Below are 25811 nucleotides of genomic sequence, written 5' to 3' on the forward strand. Positions count from 1 at the left end.
TCTTTTAAACCTTGCCCCTCGCACCTTAAACCTATGCTCCCTAGTAATTCACTCTTCCACCCTGGGAAAAATCTTCTGACTATCCACTCTGGCCATGCCTCTCATAATCTTGTAGACATCAGCAATGCCACCTTGGGAATTTAATCTCCGACATCACTTCAACTTTATGAATTCATTCCCCTTTGCACAGAATCATTCAGCACCACAAGAGGTCATTTGGCCCATCGTGCCCGTGCTGGTTCTTGTACTTTCCTCATAGACTGCAACTTATTTCCTTTTATGTCACTATTCCTGTTCAGACTCTAATCCTGGATTTACAGCCATATCTGGGTCATTGGCACAAAGTGGATCACCTGCTCTTTCCCCGATCCTTGTAATTGTTTTTCCATTTCAATATGTAACCAATTCCCCTTTTGTAAATAACCCAAAAATTTGCCTCTCTTTCAGGCAACACATTCCAGATCACAACAACTTGCTGCATTAAATTTAAATGTTTTTTTTCACGTTGCCACTGGTTCCTTTGCCAATCACTTTAAACCTGTGCCCTCTGGGCATTGGCCCTTCCACCAGTGGAAACAGTTTTTCATATTTATTCAATCAAAATCCTTTATGACCTATTAAATCTCTAGAGGTGTTGTATGCAGTGGGTAGCATCCCTGCTTCTGAGCCAGATACTATTAATCGGTTGGTAGGTGTTGAAAGCCCTCCTTCGGGTGTTGGATTGGGTTCAAGTCCCACTCCAGGACATAGTGACCAAGGAAGGTGTATTTATAACACAATCAGACTGGTTGAGTATCAGCTGGTAAATCTTTCCGACAGACGCCCATGGCAAGCGATAAGATTGGGAGAGATTCCTAGTCAACCATGTAGCGGAAAGAAAATTGAAGCCTCCATCATCACTATCTAAATGTTCCGGATAAAGTGTATATTGCCACAGCAACTCAGACTTCATGGGGGTGGTAGTTGGCTGCATTTCCAGTCGGGTCAGACTGGTGCTAACAGTACAGTGTTCAATCCCTGTTGCAGCTGTGGTAGGTTTGAGACCTGTCCATTGAGTAGGTTGGGATACTTTGGGTCCGAGCTGCAGAGAACTGATTGTCCGTGTGGCGTTTGCATGTAAACGGCATGGTGGCACAGTGGTTAGCACTGCTGCCTCACAGCACCAGGGACCCGGGTTCAATTCCAGCTTTGGGCGACTGTCTGTGTGGAGTTTGCACATTCTTCCCGTGTCTGCGTGGGTTTCCTCCGGGTGCTCCAGTTTCCTCCCACAGTCCAAAGATGTGCGGGTTAGGTTGATTAGCCATGCTCGATTGCCTTAGTGTCAGGGAGATTAGCAGGGTAAATATGTGGGGCTACAGGGATAGGGCCTGGGTGGGATTGGTGTTGGCGCAGGCTCGATGGGTTGAATGGCCTTCTTTTGCACTGTAGGGATTCTATGATTTTATGAGGTGGGTTGGCCGTGCTAAATTACCCCTTAGTGTCCCAAGATGTGTAGGTTAGATGAATTAGCCATGGGAATGTGCGGGGTTATGGGGATAGGGCGTGGGTTGGGCCTGGGTAAGATGCTCTTTCGGAGGGTCGCTGCAGACTCGGTGGGTTGAACGGCCTCCTTCAACACTGTAGGGATTCTATTCTATGATTAGCTGAAGAAGAATTACATCTCCCCTTAATTTTTACTGTTTGAAGGAAATCAATCCTAGCTTCACAAAGTGACTTAATATCAGCTGGAAGATAAGTCACAGTGCAAAAGGACAGCTCATGGCTTGGCAAGCGTTACTGAAACCCATAAAGAAACTACCTGGAGTGCAATTATTGTTTTCGAAGAAACTATTAGAAGGGGCAATTTTCTTTGTTATTTCAACTGAAACTAGGATAAGTATTGCATACGTCACCCTGTGAAGCCTAAGCAAGCTCAGACTTGTTAAACACCTTTTACACATTTCCCTAGAATGTTCAGGAGCATCTACTCAATAGCGTTTCAGATGAGGGCGCTGTACCTCAGGGTGGGTATGTTGACCTTGGAGAAGTTGAGTTCAAAGAACAAACAACAAAGAACAAAGAACAATACAGCACAGGAACAGGCCCTTCGGCCCCCCAAGCCCGCGCCGCTCCCCGGTCCAGGAGTGAATCCTGAATCCAGGATCCCCGCCCAATTTTCCAGCCTATCTACATCCTAATATCCTATCCACCGAGCTGTCCCTCACAGCTACGATGCTTTGTTCATCACGACCTATTAACTCACCCCCACCCGCCCATTCCAGACCATGTGATCTCCAGGGAGAGGCGAAAACCCAGAGTGAAAACCCCAGGGCCAATATGAGGCCATTGGGCCCATCAAGTCTGCACCGACCACGATCCCACACAGGGCCTATCCCCATAACCCCATGCACTTTACCCTAGCTAGTCCCCCTGACACTAAGGGGAAATTTAGCATGGCCAATCCACCTAACTCACACATCTTTGGACTGTGGGGGGAAACCGGCGCCCGGAGGAAACCCACTCAGTCATGGGTAGAATGTGCAAACTCCACACAGTGGCCCAAGCTGGGAATTGAACCCAGGTCCCTGGCGCTGTGAGGCAGCAGTGCTAACCACTGTGCCACCGTCCCGCTCACTACCCTGGAGAACAGGAGCTTTACTGGTGATTAATTGAGTGTTTATGACAATTCAATGATTTGATAGGTGGATGGAGAGAGACTTTGGGTGGAATATTGGGTGGCGAGGGGTGTTTGTGGACAGTTTGACACCTCCCTCACTCCTGGAAGCAAAGTTGACATGATGCTGAGCAGCCATGAAGTGTTGCGGGTGGGTTAACTGGGCAGCCTGCGGGAATTCCACCCCTCACTGGGGAGGCCACTGAAGATAGATTAGCTCCTTCCTTCCTGCCCTTTGAGGAATTTTTTTAAAAAGCCAGGCTGCCCACTCTTGCAAGACTGCCTGTGGCAACCATTTTACAGCATGGGCAGCATATTGTCAGGGTCAATTGGTTCAATACACTTTCCTTGGTCATGACTAATTGATCCTTACTTATCTATTTAAATATGGTGGGCAGGCAGCGATGGGCACCACACCCTATTTTATGTGCTTCCCCTGGTTGAAAATACACTTGGTGGGGTCATGTAAAATGCAGCCCATTTTCTTCTAATGGGGGAGTCCCGAACACAAGAGCAGAACTTTAAAATTAATTCTAAGCGATTGAGAGATAAAGGGTGGTGAAAATCTGAAACACTCTCCCTCAAAAGAGCTCTTGAGGCTGGGGGTGGGGTGGGGTGGGGTGAGGAGGGGAGAGGGGCTCAATTCACAACTCAGGTAGCCAAGGATATTGAGGACTAAGGTAGGTATCTGGAGTTAAGATGCAGATAAACCAAAATCTCATTGAAAAACACAGTCCATTCCTGAGGGGCAGAATGGCCTCCTTCTGTTCCTATGTTATGTTCCCCACCAGGGCTTGGTGCAGTGTATAATGTGGTTCTCAGCATGATTGTGCTTTTTAGTCTCAGTTCAGATGTGAGGATGTGACAACCAAGGGAAGTGATGGCCCCATTCTCCATGGGCGGTACTGAAAATGGGAACAGTCAGATCATATGACTCGAGAATCTTTACCTGTGGCCTCACTGAATCTGATACATGTTTAGGCCTAGGATTTACCTGCCTCTGTATTGGACAATAATGTGTTTTACTGGGAAAGGGAGAAAGTGGGACATCTCGAAAAGGGAGGAAAAGAGATGTGGAATCTTTGCACAGGTTACTTTGGTAACAGGGTTATTTTGTTTCCAGCAAATTTAACTTGAATAGCTTCCTTTTTGATATTTGTTGCTGGCTCTGCCCTATTTTGTCATGTTCTACATGACTCACTGATCCCTGAATATTTCCTTTCTGAACCAGGAAAGTTTGATACAGTACAGTCCCTAGATTTCCCTGACACTCAAAGTGATCATGTCACTTCGTGTAAGGCTTGTAATGGTGAACAGAAACAGAGAATACAGAAAAACCTTAGCAGGCGAGATTAGTTACTGTCCCCCACTATCAACATCCTGGGGTAATGATTGACCAGAAATTGAACTGGGCCAGCCACATAAATACTGTCGGTACAAGAGCAGGCCAGAGAATCCTGTGGAGAGTAACTCATCTCCTGACTCCACAAAGCCTGTCCATCATCTACAGGGACAAGTAAGGAGTGTGATGGAATACTTTCCACTTGTCTGGATGAGTGCGGATATAGCAACACTCAAGAAGTTTGCCACCATCCAGGACAAAGCAGCCCACTTGATTGGCACGCAAGAACATAAGAACTAGGAGCAGGAGTAGGCCATCTGGTCCATTGAGCCTGCTCTGCCATTCAATAAGATCACGGCTGATCTTTTCATGGACTCAGCTCCACTTACCCACCCACTCACCATAACCCTTAATTCCTTTACTGTTCAAAAATTTATCTATTCTTGCCTTAAAAACATTCAGTGAGGTAGCCTCAACTGCTTCACTGGGCAGGGAATTCCACAGATTTACAACCCTTTGTGTGAAGAAGTTCTTCCTCAACTCAGTCCTAAATCTGCTTCCCCTTATTTTGAGGCCATGCCCCCTAGTTCTAGTTTCACCTGCCAGTGGAAACAACTTCCCTGCTTCTATCTCCTCTGTTCCCTTCATAATTTTATATGTTTCTATAAGATCTCCCCTCATTCTTCTGAATTCCAATGGGAAAAGCCCCAGTCTACACAGTCTCTCCTCACAAGCCAACCCTCTCAACTCCTGAATCAACCTAGTGAATCTCCTCTGTACCCCTCCAGTGCCAGTATATCCTTTCTCAAGTAAGGAGATCAAAACTGTACACAGTACTCCAGGTGTGGCCTCACCAGCACCTTATACAGCTGCAACATAACTTCACTGTTTTTAAACTCCATCCCTCTAGCAATGAAGGACAAAATTCCATTTGCCTTCTTAATTACCTGCTGCACCTGCAAACCAACTTTTTGTGATTCATGCACAAGGACACCCAGGTCCCTCTGCACAGCAGCATGCTGCAATTTTTTACCATTTAAATAATAGACCATTTTGCTGTTATTCCTACCAAAATGGATGACCTGACATTTACCAAAATTGTACTCCATTTGCCAGACCCTCGCCCACTCACTTAAGACTATCTATATCCCTTTGCAGACTTTCAGCGTCCTCTGCACACTTTGCGCTGCCACTCATCTTGGTGTCACCTGCAAATTTGGACACACTACAGTTGGTCCCCAACTCCAAATCATCTATGTAAATCATAAACAATTGCAGTCCGAACACTGATCCCTGAGGCACACCACTAGTCACTGATCGCCAACCAGAAAAACACCCATTTACCCCCACTCTTCGCTTTTTGTTAGTTAACCAATCCTCTATCCATGCTAATACATTACCCATAACACCGTGCACCTTTATCTTATGCAGCAACCTTTGGTGCGACACCTTGACAAATGCCTTCTGAAAATCCAGATACACCACATCCACAGGTTCCCCATTGTCCACTGTGCACGTAATGTTCTCAAAGAATCCCACCAAATTAGTCAAACATGACCTTCATGAACTCATGCTGCATCTTCCCAATGGGACAATTTATATCCAGGTGTCTTGCTATTTCTCCCTTGATGATAGATTCAAGCATTTTCCCTACTATAGAAGTTAAGCTAACTAGCCTATAGTTGCCCGCCTTTTGTCTATCTCTTTTTTAAAAACGGTGGTGTCACATTTGCTGTTTTCCAATCTGCGGGAACCACCCCAGAGTCCAGCGAATTTTGGTAAATTACCACTAGTGCATTTGCCATCTCCCTGGGATGCATTCCATCAGGGCCAGGAGACTTGTCTACCCCATCCACCACTTTCACTCCCTCCACCACTGACGCACTGTGGCAGCAATGTGTACCCAGATGCACTGCAGGAACTCGCCACAGCCCCTTCGACAGCATCTTCCAAACCCATAAGCTCCAGCACCTAGAAGCTACAAGGGCAGCACTTGCTTAGGAACACCACCTCCTGCAAGTTTCCCTCCTAACTTGGAAAGAAATCCTGGATTACCCTCCCTGACAGCACTTTGCAACACCAAGGTGATGAGAAACATATTTTTTCTGTATTATTTTGTGGGATGTGGGGATCGCTGGTTCGGCCATTTTGTTGCCCATCTCTAATTGCCCTTCAGTTGGCCATTTCGGAGGGTAGTTAAAAATCGACCACATTGCTGTGGCTCTGGAGTCACATGTAGGCCAGGCCAGGTAAGGCTGGCAGATTTCCTTCCCGAAAGGACATTAGTGAACCAGATGGGTTTTTATAACCATCAATAATAGTTATGCGGAGACTACCTTCTTATATTACAGATTTATTAATTGAATTTAAATTTAAATTCCACCAGCTGCCATGGAGGGACTTGAATCCATACCTATTAGTCAGGATTACTCGTCCAGTGACATTACCACCATGCTACCATCTCCCTCCAATTATATTCATGCAAAATATATATTTATACAGCTCTAATGGAAACATTTCTATGCTTTTCTATCCATTCCAAGATGGCTCTGAATCAATAATATTTCAGATTTAACAGATGACCTTTCCTGTGGAACTATATAAAAGGCCTTTTAGAAGTGCAGAATCAGCCAAGGTTCGGTGGGTAGATTCTTGCCTCTTGGGTAGAAGGTTGTTCAAATCCCACTCCAGACACTTAGGACGCAATTTTCCCATCCCGCCTGCCGTGGGAATCGATGCAGGTGGGGGGGTGGAGGGGGTGGGGGGAAGAGAGAGAGAGAGAACAGGCAACGGTCCGTTGACCTCGGGTGGGATTTTCTGGTCTTGGGGTGAGTGCAGCTGGGAAATCCCACCCCGGACACATAATCCAGCCCGACAGTGCCAGTGTGATACTGAATGAGCCCTACACTGTCAGAGGTGCTGTCTTTCGAGTGTGACATTAAAACCAAGGCCACATCTGCCCTCTCAGGTAGAGGTAAAAAAATCTCACGGCACGATTTTGAAGAAGAGTTCTCCCAGGTATTCAGGTCAATTTTATCCCACAACAAACATCACTAAAAGAAAACTAAAAGAATGATCACATTACTGTTTATGGGAGCTTGTTGTACATTTTTACAAAGTTCCACAGGAAAGCCGGCAGTGACTACACATCAAAAGTATATCACTGGCGTGTTTCAGAACACAGTAAGAAGTCTCACAACACCAGGTTAAAGTCCAACAGGTTTATTTGGTAGCAAAAGCCACAAGCTTTCGAAGCGCTGCTTCTTCATCGGGTGACTCACCTGATGAAGAAGCAGCGCTTCGAAAGCTAGTGGCTTTTGCTACCAAATAAACCTGTTGGACTTTAACCTGGTGTTGTGAGACTTCTTACTGTGATTACCCCAGTCCAACGCCAGGTATCTCCACATCGTGTTTCAGAACATCCAGAGACCACAATAGGTGCTATATAAATGCAAGTTCTTTTCTTTCAACACTGTTGTAGGGTTGTGGTTGCATTATCATGTTCTGAAGCCACTGATGAAAATCATTGGCCCAGAAATACATTCTTTGATTTAAGCAATCCTGTTACAATTAGTTTATTTGTCACGTTTCCAAACTGGAGTGATACCAGATGTATTGGGCATCATTGGACATTACAACATAAACCATTCACCTTTCATGTCTGCACTGGCTCTCTGAAAGGGTCATCCACTTCACCCCATTCCACCACATAAACTTCTTGAAATGTTAATGAATCAATTATTCTGTTCACAGGTAAAGAAAGGCAACTTTCGCAGCATTGGCTTCAGCGCAGACATCTGAGCTCCAGAATTCGGAAAGCTTTCAACAGAACATTCAGCTGCAGGTCAGATGTATCTAACTTGTTACTGGCATCCCATCAACATCAACTTGTATTTCTATAGTGTAATGAAAAATCCTAAAAAGCTTCAAAGGAAAAATGTAAAACAAAGTCTGACTCCAAGCCACATAACAAGACATAATTTTTCAAAGGTGAGTTCAGAGCAGTGACTAATTCAACCATCTGTCCAAAATTCTGTCCATAGCTTCACTGATAAGTGTTATGAACATAAGAGTTAGGAGTGGACCATTTAGCTCCTCAAACCTGCTCTGCCATTCAATAAGATCATGGCTGATTTGCTTGTGTTAGAATTTCACATTCCCATCTATCCCCGATACCTTTTGATTCATTTGCCTAACAAGGATCCATCTACCTGCCCCTTAAAAATATTCAATGACCCCATCTCCACCGCCTCTGAGGCAGAGAGTTCCAAAGTCACACAACGTTCTGAGAGGAAAGAAATTCTCCTCATCTCTGTCCTAAAAGGGTGACCCCTAATTTTAAAACAGTGCCCCTTATTTCTGGACTCATCCACAACAGGGAACATCCTTTTCACGTCCATCTTGTCAAGACTATTCAGGATCTTATATACTTCGATCAAGTTGTCCCTCATACTTGTGAACTGCTGTGGAAACAAGCCTATTCTGTTTAACCTTTCCTCATAAGACAACCGGCTCATTCCAGATATAAAGCTAGTAAACCTCCCCTCAACTGCTTCCAATGCATTTACATCCTTCCTTAAATAAGTTGACTAAAACTGCACACGGTATTCGAGATGTGGTCATAACCAATGCCCTGTATTACTGAAGGATAATATCCTTACTTTAATGTTCAATTCCTTTTATAATAGAGAGTATTCCATTAATCTTCTTAATTACTTGCTGTATCTGCATACTAACTTTTTGTGACACATGCTCTAGAATACTTGGATCCTTCTGCACCATGGAATTCTGCAGCCGTTCTCTGTTTAAATAACATCATTTATCCATCCAGCCAAAGTGAAGAACTTCACAGTTTCTCATATCATACTCCATCTTCCAGATTTTTGCTCACTCATTCAACATGTCCACATCCATCTGCAAGCTCCATATGTCCACTTCACAACTTACTTTCCTACCTGTCTTTGTGTCATCTGCAAATTTAGCTAGCATGCTTTCACTCCCCTCATCTAATTCATTGATATGAGTTGTATGAAGTTGAGCTCCAGCACACAAAGGTTGACCCTGGTGGGACTCCACTTGTCATGTCATAGAATCACAGAATCTCCACAGTGCAGAAGGAGGCCATTTGGCCCATCGAGTCTGCACCAACCACAATCCCACCCAGGCCGTATACCATAACTCCACATTACCCTGCTAATCCCCCTGATACCAGGGTCAATTTAGCATGGCCAATCAACTTAACCCACACATCTTTGTGGGAGGAAACCGGAGCACCCGAAGGAAACCCAGGCAGACACGGGAGAACGCGCAAACGCTGCACAGACAGTGACCCATGCCAGGAATTGAACCAGGGTCCTTGGCGCTGTGAGGCAGCAGTGCTAACCACTGTGCCATCATGTCTCGCCAATCAGAAAATGATTCCTTTATGCATAATCTCTGTTTTCTGAAAGCCAAGCTAATCTTCTGTCCAGGCTAATAAGTTACCCCATACACCATGAGCTTTCTTTTTTCCACATTAACCTTTGATATGGCATCTTTTCAAATGCCTTCAAGAAATCTAAGTACAGTACATCTAGAGGCTTCCCTTTATCCACAGTGCATGCTACTCCATCAAAGAACTCTAATAAATTGGTTAAACATAATTTCCCATTCACAAAACCATGCTGACTCTTCCTGGTCACCTTGAGGTTTTCTAAGTGTCCAGTTATAACATCCTTAATGATCGACGCCAACACTTTCCCATGAGACATCAGGCTAACTGGCCTATAGTTTCCTGTCTCCCTCCCTTCTTGAATAGAGGGATCACATTTGCTACTTTCCAACCTGATGGAACCTAGTGAATTTTGGATGATTAACACCAAGACTTTAACTATTTCATTGGCCACCTCTTTTCAGACCCTAGGGTGAAGCCCATCAGGATCCGGAGGCTTGTCCATCAACTTGCTCAGTACAGTTTCCCTGGTGATTATAACTACACCAAGTTCCTCTCTTTCTTCCACCTCCTGATTTATTGTTATTACCAGAATGTTTGACCTTTTAGCTCAACTCCACGTTTTTACCTATTCCCTGTAATCTTCGATCAGATTTCCTGGGAGATCAAAAATCTATCAATCTCAGGACCAGATTTTGGCTATCGAGGCAGGTAGTTTGAGTTAGGAAATTTCCTAACTCACTAGACCCACCTTGGTAGAAAGTATACGTGATACTATCAAAGTAAACAGAATACATAATTTTCACTTGGGCTGGGGTTATGGTTGGATGCAGTATAGAGTTGGGTCTATCAACCCCAGAAACAGAATGTAGGTGGCCGTGGGTAGGCGACTTCTGAGACATGCAGCTCAGAAGGCCTGCCTTGATTGTCTGGGAGTGTCTTAGAAGTTGTTAGGCCTTTTAGCCCTCACGTGTCCTCATCCTTCATCTCACCCACCCCCATGACCTCTCATATCTTACATGCTGCCTTCATAGTCACAGACCAGTAATCACCTTGGGAAGACTTCAGGATCCATGTGGAAATGATAAAGTTCTAACAATCCAATAAAGATCTCACGCCTACACTTGATAGTGGAAAAAATCTCCTATTCATAAAATCTATTCAGATTTCATATATCTCCTCATGCAGTTAATCAAATACAAACAAACATCAATTCACACCCCATATCAAATACAGCTGATATTTTATTAACCTCTTCAATTTGTCTATCCAACTGTGAACTCAGAAACCCCTGCTGAGATAATTGTAGATTTCAAGACTCAAGTAAAAATTCATTATGACACTGTGATAGCCCTGGGGTAAATGTCAACAAGGAGCTTTATGAAACGGTATGACTAGATGCTATCCTTTTTCTAACTCACAGCGGTAATCAAACAGACTGCATTTTTAAGTTTGAAGAGTGGGACATTTAAAAAACATCAGATCATGACAGTTATACAGACCTTATTCACCCATCAAGAGCATTTATCTCTACTCCATTAATTTGTGGCTACCACACAGCAGGTTAAGGATATTGCAGCAGCCAAGGTGGTCTGTTTGAACTCAGCGTTAAGTTCAAATGTTATTATTGAGTTCGGGTCTCCTGCCTGTGTGAGTCATGCTCCACCCACTTTTTCCTGTTGACAAAAATTGAACCTGTAGTAAATGGGGGTGGGATGTCCATATCTGGGTCCCACCCACCAATCTTAAAGGTGAGCTGTGTCCAGGTGTTCCAGATCCCAGCCAGGGGAGATAATCTCCCCATTCCTACCCTGTAAAGTCCCTCAAGAATTTTGCAAGTTTGAATGACATCACCAACAACCTGTCCTGGTCCCCCCATGCCGACGCTATAGTTAAGAAAGCTCACCAATGCCTCTACTTTCTCAGAAGACTAAGGAAATTTTGCATGTCTGCTATGACTCTCACCAACTTTCACAGATGCATCATAGAAAGCATTTTTTCTGGTTGTATCAGAGCTTGGTATGGCTCCTACTCTGTCCATGACTGCCAGAAGCTACAAAAAGTCGTGAATGTAGCCCAATCCATCACGCAAATCAGCCTCCGATCCATTGACACTATCTACACTTCCCACTGCCTCGGAAAAGCAGCCAGCATAATTAAGGATCTCATGCACCCTGGACATTCTCTCTTCCACTTTCTTCCGTCGGGAAAAAGATACAAAAGTCTGAGGTCATGTACCAACTGACTCAAGAACAGCTTCTTCCCTGCTGCCATCAGACTTTTTAATGGGCCTATCTCTAGAAAGCTAATCTTGCTCGACACCCTAGTTATGACTAACACTACATGCTGCACTCTCTCCTTTCCTTCTCCATGAACGGTATGCTTTGTCTGTATAGCGCGTAAGAAACAATACTTTTCACTGTATGCTAATACAGATGACAATAATAAATCAAATATCAATCAAATCTCAAATCTTTTATTCTTCAGAACTCCAGTGAACAGCGGTCCACTTTACTCAGACTCTCATCAGGTACCAATCTATTAAACATTCATTGCATAATCTCCAAGGCAAGTATACCCTTCCTTATTATTAGCTACATCTTGGCAAGCTGTTACACAAATGATTCCATAAACTGTCTCCGGATTTAAAAATCACACCTTTTGCGGGAGTAATTTGGCTTTTAGTTTAAAGTGAAGCGACACCCAGAATTTAGAGAAATTGTGATCAGGTGCTTATTGAATCGTCTCTCCTGACTGTTTGTCATATCAACAGAAATGTGATTGGGAGAATCAGTTAAATGGATAGACTGGGGACTCTGGGGTTATTCTCCATAGCGAAGAGAAGATTGAGAAGAGGTTTAATTGAGGTGTTCAAAAGATGAAGGAACTGGGCAGTGTAGATGCAGAGAAACAGTGCCCATTGTCTGAGAGAATGAGAGGGCACCATCCAGGAGATTGGGGAAAAGGTGAGAACTGGGACTCTTGCTGGCATGGATATGACAGGCTGAATGGCCTCCTTGTCAAGCAACCACTCTATGGGCAGAATTTTACAGTCCCTCTCCCTGGTGGGACCTTCTAGTCCCGCCAAAGTCAATGGGCTTTTGAACCAGCCCTGCTCCCATTGTGATGGGCCAGTAAATGTCTGCCCTATGATTCTATAATTATAACTATGTGACATGTGTGTCTTCTTTCCATGCTCAGTGACCCCCCCCCGCCCCCCCACCACCACCACCTCCCCCTCCCCCCCACACTCAACCCAAGTCAAGATTATATCCTCCACTTTGTATTTCTGTGAATATTTCACCTCAGCTCATTTAATGTTCACTGGCAACCTGAATGGGAGGAAGAGGTGGAAAAATGAAGTAACTGCCATTGACATCCCATGGATCCAATGACCACAAAGTAGTTGCCAGCCAACTCACAACATGTCGTGGGGAATTATGCTTTAACATTCCCCAGTCTTTGGTACTGAGGTTAGAAATGGTTGACCTGTAAAGATTTCACACACACATGTACACTCATGTACATGCACATGCACAGATTCACACACGCACATATACGCACACAGGAACGTTCACGCAAACTCACACAGCCACTCACACATGATGCAAACACATGTACACAAGTATATAGACTTACTGACAGATGCACACTCACTCTCACATAGAAATGCATACACTCACACTCATGTATGCATGCACTCACATACACCCACACATATTCACATACACCCACATGTATTCTCACATACACACGCAGGCTGGAATTTTCCAGCCACTCATACCCTGCCGCCGCTACAAGTGAAGACAGAGAATTTGGGGCTCAGCCAAATCTCCCGTGCACTGCAGTGGGACCAGAGAATCCTGCTGGCTTGAACAGCCGGAAAATCCCAGCTATATTCACACACACACAGACACACAGTCATATTCTCACAGATATGTATGCCCCCTCACACACACATACAAACATACATGTACAAACTCCCATCCTTACATAAATGCTCACACAACCGCACCAACTCACACACAGGCCTTGGGTCACTCTGCACCTTTCCTTTTGCAGTGATTAGTAAATACTTACTGAGTGTGAGAGGGTGTCTTTTAGCACGGACCAGCTTTGGATGTGTGCGTTCACACTTTGGTGCACGGGTTTTATTTGTCTGCTCCAGAGTATGTGCAGTGGAGTTGGAGCCACGCCCTGGGTAGAAAAGGGTGGGGTGCTGTCAGTGCATTACATGAAAGAAAGACGCTTAGCAAATTATGTGACTCTTTCACTGAATGCCCCACAACAATGTTACTTGGAGTCTGCAGCACAGAAACTGGCCATTCAGCCCAAATGGCATATGTTGGCGTTTATGCGCCATGCGAGCTTTCTCCCACCCCTTTAACCCTATCCATGTAACCGCCTATTCCTCTCTCCCTCATGTGGTTAGTTAGCTTCTCCTTTCATGTATCCAAGCTATTCACTTCAATTACTTCCTTTGGTAGCAGACTTCACAAACTTGTTCCCCATTGTTTCCTATAGGGCCAGGAGACAATATGGAGTTGGAATTCCAAGGGTACTATTACTTCATTCTCTTCCTTTTTACTCTGATGGGCAACCTGGGCTGGTGAGTGGGCCACATGAGTGGCCCTCCTTCATCTCAGTGGGCCACAAGATTAAAATCAGGCTTGTTCACTAACCATGACCCCATGAATAAGATTAACTACATTTAACACACACTGAATATTTCAGCACAAGTAATAGAAAATGCTTAATCGTTCATATCTTAATAGAACTGTCATCAACTTCAAGTAGTAAAAACAAAAGGAATAATAATGCTTTGTTTGGACACAGAGGGAGCGCACGGCTCCCACAGTCAATATAGCAAGCAATCAGCGCACACCTCACTTCACTTGTCCTTGTTTTATACATTTATCACTCCAGTTCTATTGGTCGGAAAAGAGCTATGTGGATGGAAACCAGTGGAACGCAGCAACTCTGCACATGGGCAACAAAATGTCTCACAGGCTGCATTCAGAACCCAGATGGGCCGCATGTGCCCCTTGCACCTTAAACTTATGCTCCCTAGTAATTGGCTCTTCCACCCTGGGAAAAAGCTTCCGACTATCCAGTCTGTCCATGCCCCTCATAATCTTGTAGACTTCTATCAGGTTGCCCCTCAACCTCCGTTGTTCTAGTGAGAACAAACCAAGTTTCTCCAACCTCTCCTCATAGCTAATGCCCTCCATACCAGGCAATATCCTGGTAAATCTTTTCTGTGCCCTCTCCAAAGCCTCCACATCCTTCTGGTAGTGTGGCGACCAGAATTGAACACTATATGCCAAGTGCGGCCTAACTAAGGTTCTATAAAGCTGCAATGTGACTTTCCAATTGTTAAACTCAGTGCCCCGGCCGATGAAGGCAAGCATGCCGTATACCTTCTTGACTACCTTCTCCACCTGCGTTGCCACTTTCAGTGACCTGTGTACCTGTACACCCAGATCCCTTTGCCTCTTAAGGGTTCTGCCATTTACTGTATATTTCCTATCTGTATTAGACCTTCCAAAATGCATTACCTCACATTTTCCCGGATTAAACTCCATCTGCCATCTCTCCACCCAAGTCTCCAACCGATCTATATCCTGCTGTATCCTCTGGCGGTCCTCATCACTATCCGCAAATCCACCAACCATTGTCGTCTGCAAACTTACTAATCAAACCAGTTACATCTTCCTCCAAATCATTTATATATATTACAAACAGCAAAAGTCCCAGCACTGATCCCTGAGGAACACCACTTGTCACAGCCCTCCATTCAGAAACGCAGCCTTCCACTGCTACCCTCTGCCTTCCATGACCGACCAGTTCTGTATCCATCTTGCCAGCTCACCTCTGATCCCATGCGACTTCATCTTCTGTACCAGTCCGCCTTGAGGGACCTTGTCAAAGGCCTTACTGAAGTCCATGTAGACAACATCCATTACTCTCCCTCATCAATCAGCTTTGTCACTTCCTCGAAAAACTCGATCAAGTTAGTGAGACACAACCTCCCCTTGACAAAACCATGTTGCCTCTCGCTAAAACATCCACTTATTTCCAAGTGGGAGTAAATCCTGTCTCGAAGAATCCTCTCCAATACTTTCCCTACCACTGACGTAAGGCTCACAGGCCTGTAATTATCTGGATTATCCTTGCTACCCTTCTTAAACAAAGGAAGGACATCGGCTATTCTCCAATCCTCTGGGACCTCCCCAAATCTTTGTCTGTACCTTTAAGACCTGGTTGGCTGTAGAGATTTGCATTCTAATTAGTATTCTGTAACTTGATTTCTGTGTCTGTGCACTGTTGGAGAACAGATATCCACTCCATCTGATGAAGGGGCAGCGCTCCGAAAGCTTATGGTATTTGCTACCAAATAAACCTGTTGGACTTTAACCTGGTGTTGTGAGACTTCTTACTGTACCTCCCCTATAGCCAGTGAGGATACAAAGATTTCTCTCAAAACCCCAGTGATTTCTTCCCTTGCCTCTTTCAGTATTCTGGGGTATATCCCATCAGGCCCTGGGGACTTGTCTATCTTAATGTTTCTCAAGACCCCCAATACCTCCTCCTTTTGATCTCAACAAGACCCAAACTATCTACACACCCTTCCCCAGACTCATCATCCACCAAGTCCTTCTCTTTGGTGAATACTGACGCAAAATACTCATTTAATATTTCATCCATTTCCTCTGGCTCCACGCATAGGTTCCCTCCCCTGTCCTTAAGTGGGCCAACCCTCTCCCTGGCTACCCTCTTATACTTAGAACTTAGAAATACTTAGAAACCCTACAGCACAGAAAGAGGCCATTCGGCCCATCGAGTCTGCATCGACCACAATCCCACCCTGGCCCTACCCCCATATCCCTACATATTTACCCACTAATACCTCTAACCTACGCATCTCAGGACACTACGGGCAATTTTTTTTTTAGCAGGGCCAATCAACCTAAGCCGTACATCTTTGGACTGTGGGAGGAAACCAGAGCACCCGGAGGAAACCCACGCAGACACGAGGAGAATGTGCAAACTCCACACAAACAGTGACCCAAGCTGGGAATCGAACCCAGGTCCCTGGAGCTGTGAAGCAGCAGTGCTAACCACTGTGCTACCATGCCGCCCTCTTACTCTTTATATACGTATAAAAAGCCTTGGGATTTTCCTTAATCCTGCTGGCCAATGACTTTTCATGACCCCTTTTAGCCCTCCTGACTCCTTGCTTAAGTTTCTTTCTACTTTCGTTGTATTCCACACTTGCTACACACGAGCCTTGACAAATGCTTCCTTTTTCTCTTTGACTAGGTTCGCAATATCTCTCGTTATCCAAGGTTCCCAAAACTTGCCATACTTACCCTTCAAGTTTCGGCCCATAAGCATTGGCCCATATTTCTCTAGTATCCACCTCCAGATGAATGGACTTTGCAGCTGTTTTTGTTACAGACTCTGCTGGAGGGTGTCCCTCTGAGTCAATTGACTGAGGGAAATGAAAGCTTAGCCAAGAAAAGTGCTTGCAAAAGTTTTTTTGTTATAAGTACTCCCACGTGTTTTTTGCTGACAGAGTGGCCTGTGCATCTATGGAACCCAGTGCAAATTGCTTCCAATTTCAACCATGTCCTAGATCTGGCTTCACTGACATTGAGTTTTATGTCATTCAGTATTTACAGGCATTGTTACAAATCTAGGGCAAGCACAAAACTTTATTTCCTCTTGTCACAAATTTGGGTCACACTTTCCTGGCAGCATTTTTACTTGTCCCTTGCTGGGGATAATTTTTAATTTCAACACTTGGGCGGCAATCTGTACCTTTACAAATGAAATTTGGGCAGGTTCTATCATGGCTAATGCTTTTAGGATGTGAATGGTGTAAATGAGACTATACAGCCAACAACTATCCATTCAATGGCGATTAATCACGGCGCAAGAGCAAGCTTTGGCCAATAGAAGCCTCTGTCAAGTGTGTTTCTATCCGTTGCCATTGGGCACATGAACAATCTGCACTGATCTCCTCCTTACCAGGGTGCTGTTTGTCAGAAAGTCATAGAATTTTACAGCACAAAACAGAGGCCCTTCGGCCCATCGTGTCTGCAGCGGCCATCAAGCACCTATCTATTCCAACCCCATTTTCCTGTCCTTGGTCCATAGCCTTGTATGTATGGCATTTCAAGTGCCTGTCTAAATGCTTTCTGAATGCTATGGGTACCTCCACCAACCTCTGGGTGAAAAGCTTTTCCTCAAATCCCCACTAAATCTGCTGCCCCTTGCCTTAAATCTATGTCCCCTGGTTATTGACCCCTCCACTAAGGGGAAATGTTCCTTCCTATCTACCCTATCTGTATCCCTCATAATTGTACACCCCAATCAGGTCCCCCCTCAGCCTTCTCTGCTCCAAGGAAAACAACCCCAGCCTAACCAGCCTCTCTTCATAGCTGGAAGCTTAAAGTGCCCAAATCAACTGATGTGCTACCTACATTACGACAGTGACCACTCAGCACTTCACTGCATGTAGATCCCTTTAAGGTTATGATAGGCGCTATATAAACGCAAATCTTTCTCTTTCTTCTCCCCTGTGTTCTTTTGCACAACGTCTGAGAAATGCTGCAGTTACTGGATATTTTTCAGGTGGTCGCTTGGACAGCAGCCCACACTTGGCCAATGAATTTGGTGAGTTCCTGGTGAAAGATACTCTATACCAGTGGTTCCCAAAGGGTGCGGCGCGCCACACTGGTGCGGCGAGAGAGGATGGCAAGTGTGGTGGGAAGATTCAAAGACAATCAAACAAACATTTAAACATGGTTTAAACAAGCATTGTTTTATACTTTCTGGGTGTCCCATGATCATATTATAAAGTAGTTGTGTTCTATGTTATGAATAAAGCACTGCTAGGAGTTTTTTTTTTGGTTTTTGAATGTATTTCTTATCAATAAAAAATTTGGTGTGGCGCGAGCAAATTTTTGTTCCGAAAGTGCGACCCAGTGAAAAAAGTTTGGGAACCACTGCTCCATACGAATCCTTCAGGATCCACAATTAACCATTTAAATCATTCCAACTATTGGGATGTTGAAGGAAGGACACATGTTTAATTATTTATTAAAGTGATCAGTTTTGTAGACACAAAAGGAACACAATGAGATGGAGACACAATTGCAATTATAATTCCACTTGATTGTTGGTTGGATCTAAGCTAATAAGATCCACAGATGAGTTTCATAAAAGTCATAGAGCATGCTTGTAAAAGACACGTGACAACCTTCAGGGCTCAACATTGAGTTCAGCAGCTTTACAAGCCTCGGTCCGAGCGAGGTTGTAAAATCCCAGCCAATGTTTTGAGTCCATATGACTTTAGAACGACAGAGGGAGAAATGTGATGGATTATATATAGGCCGAAATTCTCCAACCTCACCCATGGCTGGGAATTCTCTGGTCCCGCGGCAGTGAGTGGAGATTTGGTTGAGTTGAGTGCCAAATTCTCTGTTTTTGCTGCAGTGGTAGCGGGGTGAGAGACTGGAGTATTCTTGCCATTGTAAGAGAGGGGGTGGCCCGCTAATCAGATGGAAATAGCAATTTTAATATTTAAATCAGCTTCGTGCCAATTTCCAACGTGGAGCTGACGACGCCGGTAATCCGGCACCCGGAGATGCGTGGAGCCCAGCGAGGAGCCCGCTAAACGGCCTCTGCTGATGTCTCCCAGCCTGCTGCGCTGCTAGAGCAATGTTCCTGATTCTTTTTTAATCCAAATTTTTTTGTCCCAATGCAAATCCCCTCCCTTCCCTCTCCCACTCGGCCATCTGTCACTTGTTCTTTAGTTTTGCTTTCACTGAACACTGACCTTTGATCTACTATTAACAAGATGGAGGCGAAAGTCACAGTCTAAAGCTGTTGAACTCAATGTTGAGCCCTGAAGGTTGTCACGTGTCTAATCGGAAGATGAGGTGCTGCTCCTCCTGCTCTGCCCAAGACCACAAGGAACTACAAAAGGTCATGAATGTAGCCCAGTCCATCACGCAAACCAGCCTCCCATCCATTTGCCACGGCAAAGCAACCAGCATAATTCAAGACCCCATGCACTCTGGACATTCTCTCTTCCACCTTCTTCCGTCGGGAAAAAGATACATAAGTCTGAGGTCACGTACCAACTGACTCAAGAACAGCTTCTTCCCTGCTGCTGTCAGACATTTGAATGGACTTACCTTGCATTAAGTTGCTCTTTCTCTACACCCTAGCTATGACTGTAACACTACATTCTGCACTCTCTCATTTCCTTCTCTACGAACGGTATGCTTTGTCTGTATAGCACGCAAGAAACAATACTTTTCACTGTATGTTAATACATGTGAAAATAATAAATCAAATCAAATCCAGTTTGTGTTGGGCTTCACCGGAACATTGCTTCATGCCACTATCAGCACCTTCCACAGTCCTTCACACTGCCACTTCGTGTCTTGTGCCCTAAAGTGTGGTATTCGGATTTAGAACATAGAACATAGAACAGTACAGCACAGAACAGGCCCTTCGGCCCACGATGTTGTGCCGAGCTTTATCTGAAACCAAGATCAAGCTATCCCACTCCCTATCATCCTGGTGTGCTCCATGTGCCTATCCAATAACCGCTTAAATGTTTCTAAAGTGTCTGACTCCACTATCACTGCAGGCAGTCCATTCCACACCCCAACCACTCTCTGCGTAAAGAACCTACCTCTGATATCCGTCCTGTATCTCCCACCACGAACCCTATAGTTATGCCCCCTTGTAATAGCTCCATCCACCCGAGGAAATAGTCTTTGAACGTTCACTCTATCTATTCCCTTCATCATTTTATACACCTCTATTAAGTCTCCCCTCAGCCTCCTCCGCTCCAGAGAGAACAGCCCTAGCTCCCTCAACCTTTCCTCATATGACCTACCCTCCAAACCAGGCAGCATCCTGGTAAATCTCCTCTGCACTCTTTCCAGCGCTTCCACATCCTTCTTATAGTGAGGTGACCAGAACTGCACACAATATTCCAAATGTGGTCTCACCAAGGTCCTGTACAGTTGCAGCATAACCCCACGGCTCTTAAACTCCAACCCCCTGTTAATAAAAGCTAACACACTATAGGCCTTCTTCACAGCTCTATCCACTTGACTGGCAACCTTTAGAGATCTGTGGATATGGACCCCAAGATCTCTTTGTTCCTCCACAGTCTTCAGAACCCTACCTTTGACCCTGTAATCCACATTTAAATTTGTCCTACCAAAATGAATCACCTCACATTTATCAGGGTTAAACTCCATTTGCCATTTTTCAGCCCAGCTTTGCATCCTATCTATGTCTCTTTGCAGCCTACAACAGCCCTCCACCTCATCCACTACTCCACCAATCTTGGTGTCATCAGCAAATTTACTGATCCACCCTTCAGCCCCCTCCTCTAAGTCATTAATAAAAATCACAAAGAGCAGAGGACCAAGCACTGATCCCTGCGGCACACCGCTAGCAACCTGCCTCCAATCCGAAAATTTTCCATCGACCACCACCCTCTGTCTTCGGTCAGACAGCCAGTTACCTATCCAATCGGCCAACTTTCCCTCTATCCCACACCTCCTCACTTTCATCATAAGCCGACCATGGGGGACCTTATCAAACGCCTTACTAAAATCCATGTATATGACATCAACTGCCCTACCTTCATCAACACACTTAGTTACCTCCTCAATTTGCATAAAGCACAACCAGAGAATTGTAAATGTTCAGCAAAGCTTCTCTGCTTTGCATTCAATAGTCATATCTGCAAAGTAAGGAGTCTTAACACCACCAGGTTAAAGTCCAACAGGTTTATTTGGTAGCAAACGCCACTAGCTTTCGGAGCACTGCTCCTTCGTCAGGTGAGTGGGAGAACTGCTAACAAACAGCAAACAGGACATATAAAGACGCAAACTCAATTTACAGAATAATGAATAATGATTGGAATGCGAGTCTTTACAGCTAATCTAGTCTTAAAGGTACAGACAATGTGAGTGGAGGGAGCATTAAGCACAGGTTAAAGAGACGTGTATTGTCTCCAGACAGGACAGCCAGTGAGATTTTGCAAGTCCAGGCAAGTTGTGGGGGTTACAGATAGTGTGACATGAACCCAATCTGCAAAGCCATTCCACTTCAGTTGATAACATCTCTTTGATTTAGAAATGAGGCCAAACCTCTTTACTCAGAAAGTGGTTAGAATGTTAAACTTGCTACCACAGGAAGTGATCGATACAAATAGCTCGTTTGCTTTCAAAAGGAAATGAGAAGACGGCATGAGAGAAAATTACTTATGAAATTGAAGTAGGTATAGACCATTCAGCCCTTCCAACCTGTTCCCTCATTCTGTGAGATCGTGGTTGATTTTCCACTTCAACTCCACCTTCCTGAATTATCCCTCATTATGTGTGGATTCTCTTATTATCCCAAAATCTATCAACCTCAATCTTGAATACACTCAATGACTAAGTATTCCCAGCTCGCGGAGTTCAGAATGCCACAAGCTCACTCACCAGGTGAGCGAAGAAATCTCTCTTCATCTCAATCCTAAATGTCCGATCCCTTATTCTGAGACTGTGAACCTGTGTTCTAAACTTTTGTGGGCTATCCCCACACCCCCACTTCTTGCCTTCAAATAACCGCACAACCTCAAACAGACCATTGTCCGCAGCAAACTACCCAGCCTTCAGGAGAACAGTGACGACGACACCACGCAACCCTGCCACAGCAACCTCTGCAAGACGTGCCGGATCATCGACACGGATGCCATCATCTCACATGAGAACACCATCCACCAGGTACACGGTACGTACACTTGCAACTTGGCCAACGTTGTCTACCTGATACACTGCAGGAAAGAATGTCCCGAGGCATGGTACATTGGGGAGACCATGCAGACGCTACGACAACGGATGATTGAACACCGCTCGACAATCACCAGGCAAGAGTGTTCTCTTCCTGTTGGGGAGCACTTCAGCGGTCACGGGCATTCAGCCTCTGATCTTCGGATAAGCGTTCTCCAAGGCGGCCTTCACGACACACAACAGCGCAGAGTCGCTGAGCAGAGACTGATAGCCAAGTTCCGCACTCGAGGACAGCCTCAACCGGGATCTTGGGTTCACGTCACACTATCTGTAACCCCCATGACTTGCCTGGGCTTGCAAAATCTCACTAACTGTCTCAGCTGGAGACAATACACATCTCTTTAACCTGTGCTTAACTCTCTCTCCACTCACATTGTCTGTACCTTTAAGACTTGATTACCTGTAAAGACTCGCATTCCAATCATTAATTTGTAAATTGAGTTTGTGTCTTTATATGCCCTGTTTGTGAACAGAACTCCCACTCACCTGACGAAGAGGCAGCGCTCCGGAAGCTAGTGGCTTGTGCTACCAAATAAACCTGTTGAACTTTAACCTGGTGTGAGACTTCTTACTACTTCTCGACTTTTAGCCAGAGGGAAACATCGTCAAACACTGTTAAACCCCTGAAGAATTTTATGCTTCAATAAGATCACCTCAGCGACACCCAGATCCACTGAATGAAAAACACTTCCTTCTTCCTTGATGGGGGTTTTCCACCCATTGTGGTTAAGCAGATTTGTTTATTTTATTCATTTGTGGGACATGGACATCGCTGGCTGGGCCAGCATTTATTGCCTATCCCTAGCTGCCCTTGAGAAGGCGGTGGTGAGCTGCCTTCTTGAAGGCTGAACTGGAAAGAATGAGCCATAGAATGCTAGTAACGTCCTGCCTTGTCTTTAACATTAAAAATTTGTGAGACACTAAATGAATTATGTTCATTTGAGATTTAACCACTTCGGCAAAAGGAGACAGTTTGGTGAAGTAGCTCACAATTTTTTTAAGTTGTAAATTTATGCCTGTTAAAGACAAGGCAGGACTTTACCAGCACTCTATGGCTCTTGCTTTCCAGTTCGGCCTTCGCAACTAGGAATGGGCAATAAATACAGTCCATGTCCTGTGGGTTGACCCACAATGCCATTAGGGAAGGAATCCCAGGATTTTGACCTAGCGACTGCAAAGGGACGTCGATATATTTCCAAGTCAGGATGGTGAGTGGCTTGGAGGGGAACTTGCAGATGGTGGTGTTCCCATGTATCTGCTGCCCTTGTCCTTCTAGGTGGAAGTGGTCATGGGTTTGGAAGGTGCTGGCTAAGGATCTTTGGTGAATTGCTGCAGTGCATCTTGTAGATAGTAGACACTACTGCTATTGAGCGTTGGTGGTGGCGGGAGAGGATTTTTGTAAATGGGGTGCCAGTCAAGCGGGTTGCTTTGTCCTGGATGGTGTCGAGCTTCTTGAATGTTGTTGGAGCTGCACCCATCCAAGCAAGTGGGGAGCATTCCATCACACTCCTGACTTGTTCCTTGTGGATGGTGGACAGGCTTTGGGGAGTCAGGAGGTGAGTTACTTGCCACAGTATTCCCAGCCTCTGACCTGCTCTTGTAGTCACTGTGTTTATGTGGTGAGTCCAGTTGAGTTTCTGGTCAATGGTAACCCCAAGGATGTTGACAGTGGGGGATTCAGTGATGGTAACACCATTGAATGTCAAGGGGCGGTGGTTAGATTCTCTCTTATTGGTGATGGTTATTGCCTGGCATTTATGTGACGCGAATGTTACTTGCCACTTGTCAGCCCAAGCCTGGATATTGTCCAGATCATGTTGCATTTGAACATGGACTGCTTCAGTATCTGAGGAGTCGCGAATGGTGCTGAACATTGTGCAATCATTGGCAAACATCCCCACTTCTGATCTTATGACGGAGGGAAAGTCATTGATGAAGCAGCTGAAAATGTTTGGGCCTAGGACACTACCCTGAGGGGTTGAATGGTCTGTTTCTATGCAGGATTCAGCTCGTTGACACGTGCATATCATGGGATTTTTAGCCAGGCTGATGATTTTATTGTCTAGACTTCAGTTTATTCGAAAAGAATCACTGGTGTGGAAAAATTTCCATTACATGCATGCCTCCTGATTAATTATTTATGAATGATTACCAAACCAGCTATCGGTATCGCAATCTTAGATCATTCAATCTCATCTTTCGACACAACCAAGTCAAACCTGCATGACAGTGAATTAGAAAGAGGTGCATGCAGCACAGAAGGAGGCCATTCGGCCCATCGTACCTGTGTAGCTCTTTGAAAATGCTATTCAATTAGTCCCATTCATCTTGCTCTTTCTCCATTTCTCCAAATCTCTGTCAAATTGCCAGTGGTTTCAGTAAAGAATTATTGAGGGTCTATTTTCCAGTTCTTGTGCCACTCTCTATCCATGTTACATGCGTGTTTTGTACTGCCAAACTGGTGCCAAAATGGGTAAAAGACAATGGGCACGATTTTTCGGCGGGTTCCTTGGTAGCAGGATGCGTGAACCACGCAAAATGCCATTGTCCTCATCGAAACTGGAAGATCCCAGTGGTTGCCAATGGTGAGCCGCCAGAAACCACCCCGGGAGTGTGGGGTGGAAAATCCCACCCATTGAATGGGGCAAACAACTTCCAAGAACAAAACATTTACTCTTAATTAAAGTTGCTGTTGTTAACCATTGACCTGTCCAATAACACAAATTGACCCAGGTTTGGGTCACTTTGGAGTCTGGAATCAGTTAAGACGGGATGGTCCAGCCTGTATACAGCCTTAACGATGCTATCAATGCATTTCCTCTCCAACCCCTGGTGACCTCCTCCCTTCCACTTCCTCCCAATGACCTGACAGACATGATAAACTGTGGGAGGCCAGGACCGTAAGGAGGGATTGGGATGTAAACATCTGTACTTTGCAAGAATTCAGCAAAAAATATTCTCCATTAACTGTCCTTGATTACTCTGTATCCCTTTGTCTTTTACAAATCTTTTCAAGTCCTGGAGAGTTTTCTGCATGTTATTTTAATTGGCCTGTTGCCTCTGATAAAGGTGACCTGACATCTAGGGATTATTTGTCACCCCAAACTGCCCGGTTGTTTTGTCAGGCATTTATTACAGGTCCATGTGGATTTTTATATCTCAATTGAACTGTCAGAGAAAATGTATCATCGGTTTTAAAATATTCAGCTGAAGGATTGTTCAACTGAATCCTTCAGTTCAAGGATCCTTTAGCTTCATTAAGTTTATGGTCGGTAACCCTGCACATGCCAACCCTCTCTGGGAGCGCCTATTCAATGATTCAGCAGAAGACTAGAAAGAGCGTGCATTTATATAATGCCTTTCATGACTTCAAGGCATCCCAAAAAGTGCTTAATGGCTCATGAAGGACTTTAGAAGCATAGTCATTGTTGTATTGTAGAAAACATGCATAACAAGCTCCCACAAGTGGCAATGACCAGTAAATGTATTTTTAGAATTCATAGAATC

The 25811-nt window shown here is 44.8% G+C and overlaps 1 protein-coding gene across 3 annotated transcripts in view; it reads right to left on the reverse strand.

Moving 5' to 3' along the window:
- Positions 1-25811, reverse strand: part of kitlga (kit ligand a) — a 123306-nt gene that overhangs the window by 24647 nt on the left and 72848 nt on the right. For 2 of the 3 annotated variants that reach the window (XM_078219627.1, XM_078219628.1), the window contains one exon: positions 13507-13623. The exons of the other annotated variant lie outside the window; for it this stretch is intronic. In XM_078219627.1, the coding sequence (XP_078075753.1) occupies positions 13507-13623 (117 nt within the window). The remainder of the gene's footprint in view (positions 1-13506; positions 13624-25811) is intronic. 3 annotated transcript variants of the gene reach the window in all.

Source organism: Mustelus asterias, chromosome 9 (genome assembly GCF_964213995.1).
Source record: "Mustelus asterias chromosome 9, sMusAst1.hap1.1, whole genome shotgun sequence".
NCBI lineage: Eukaryota > Metazoa > Chordata > Chondrichthyes > Carcharhiniformes > Triakidae > Mustelus > Mustelus asterias.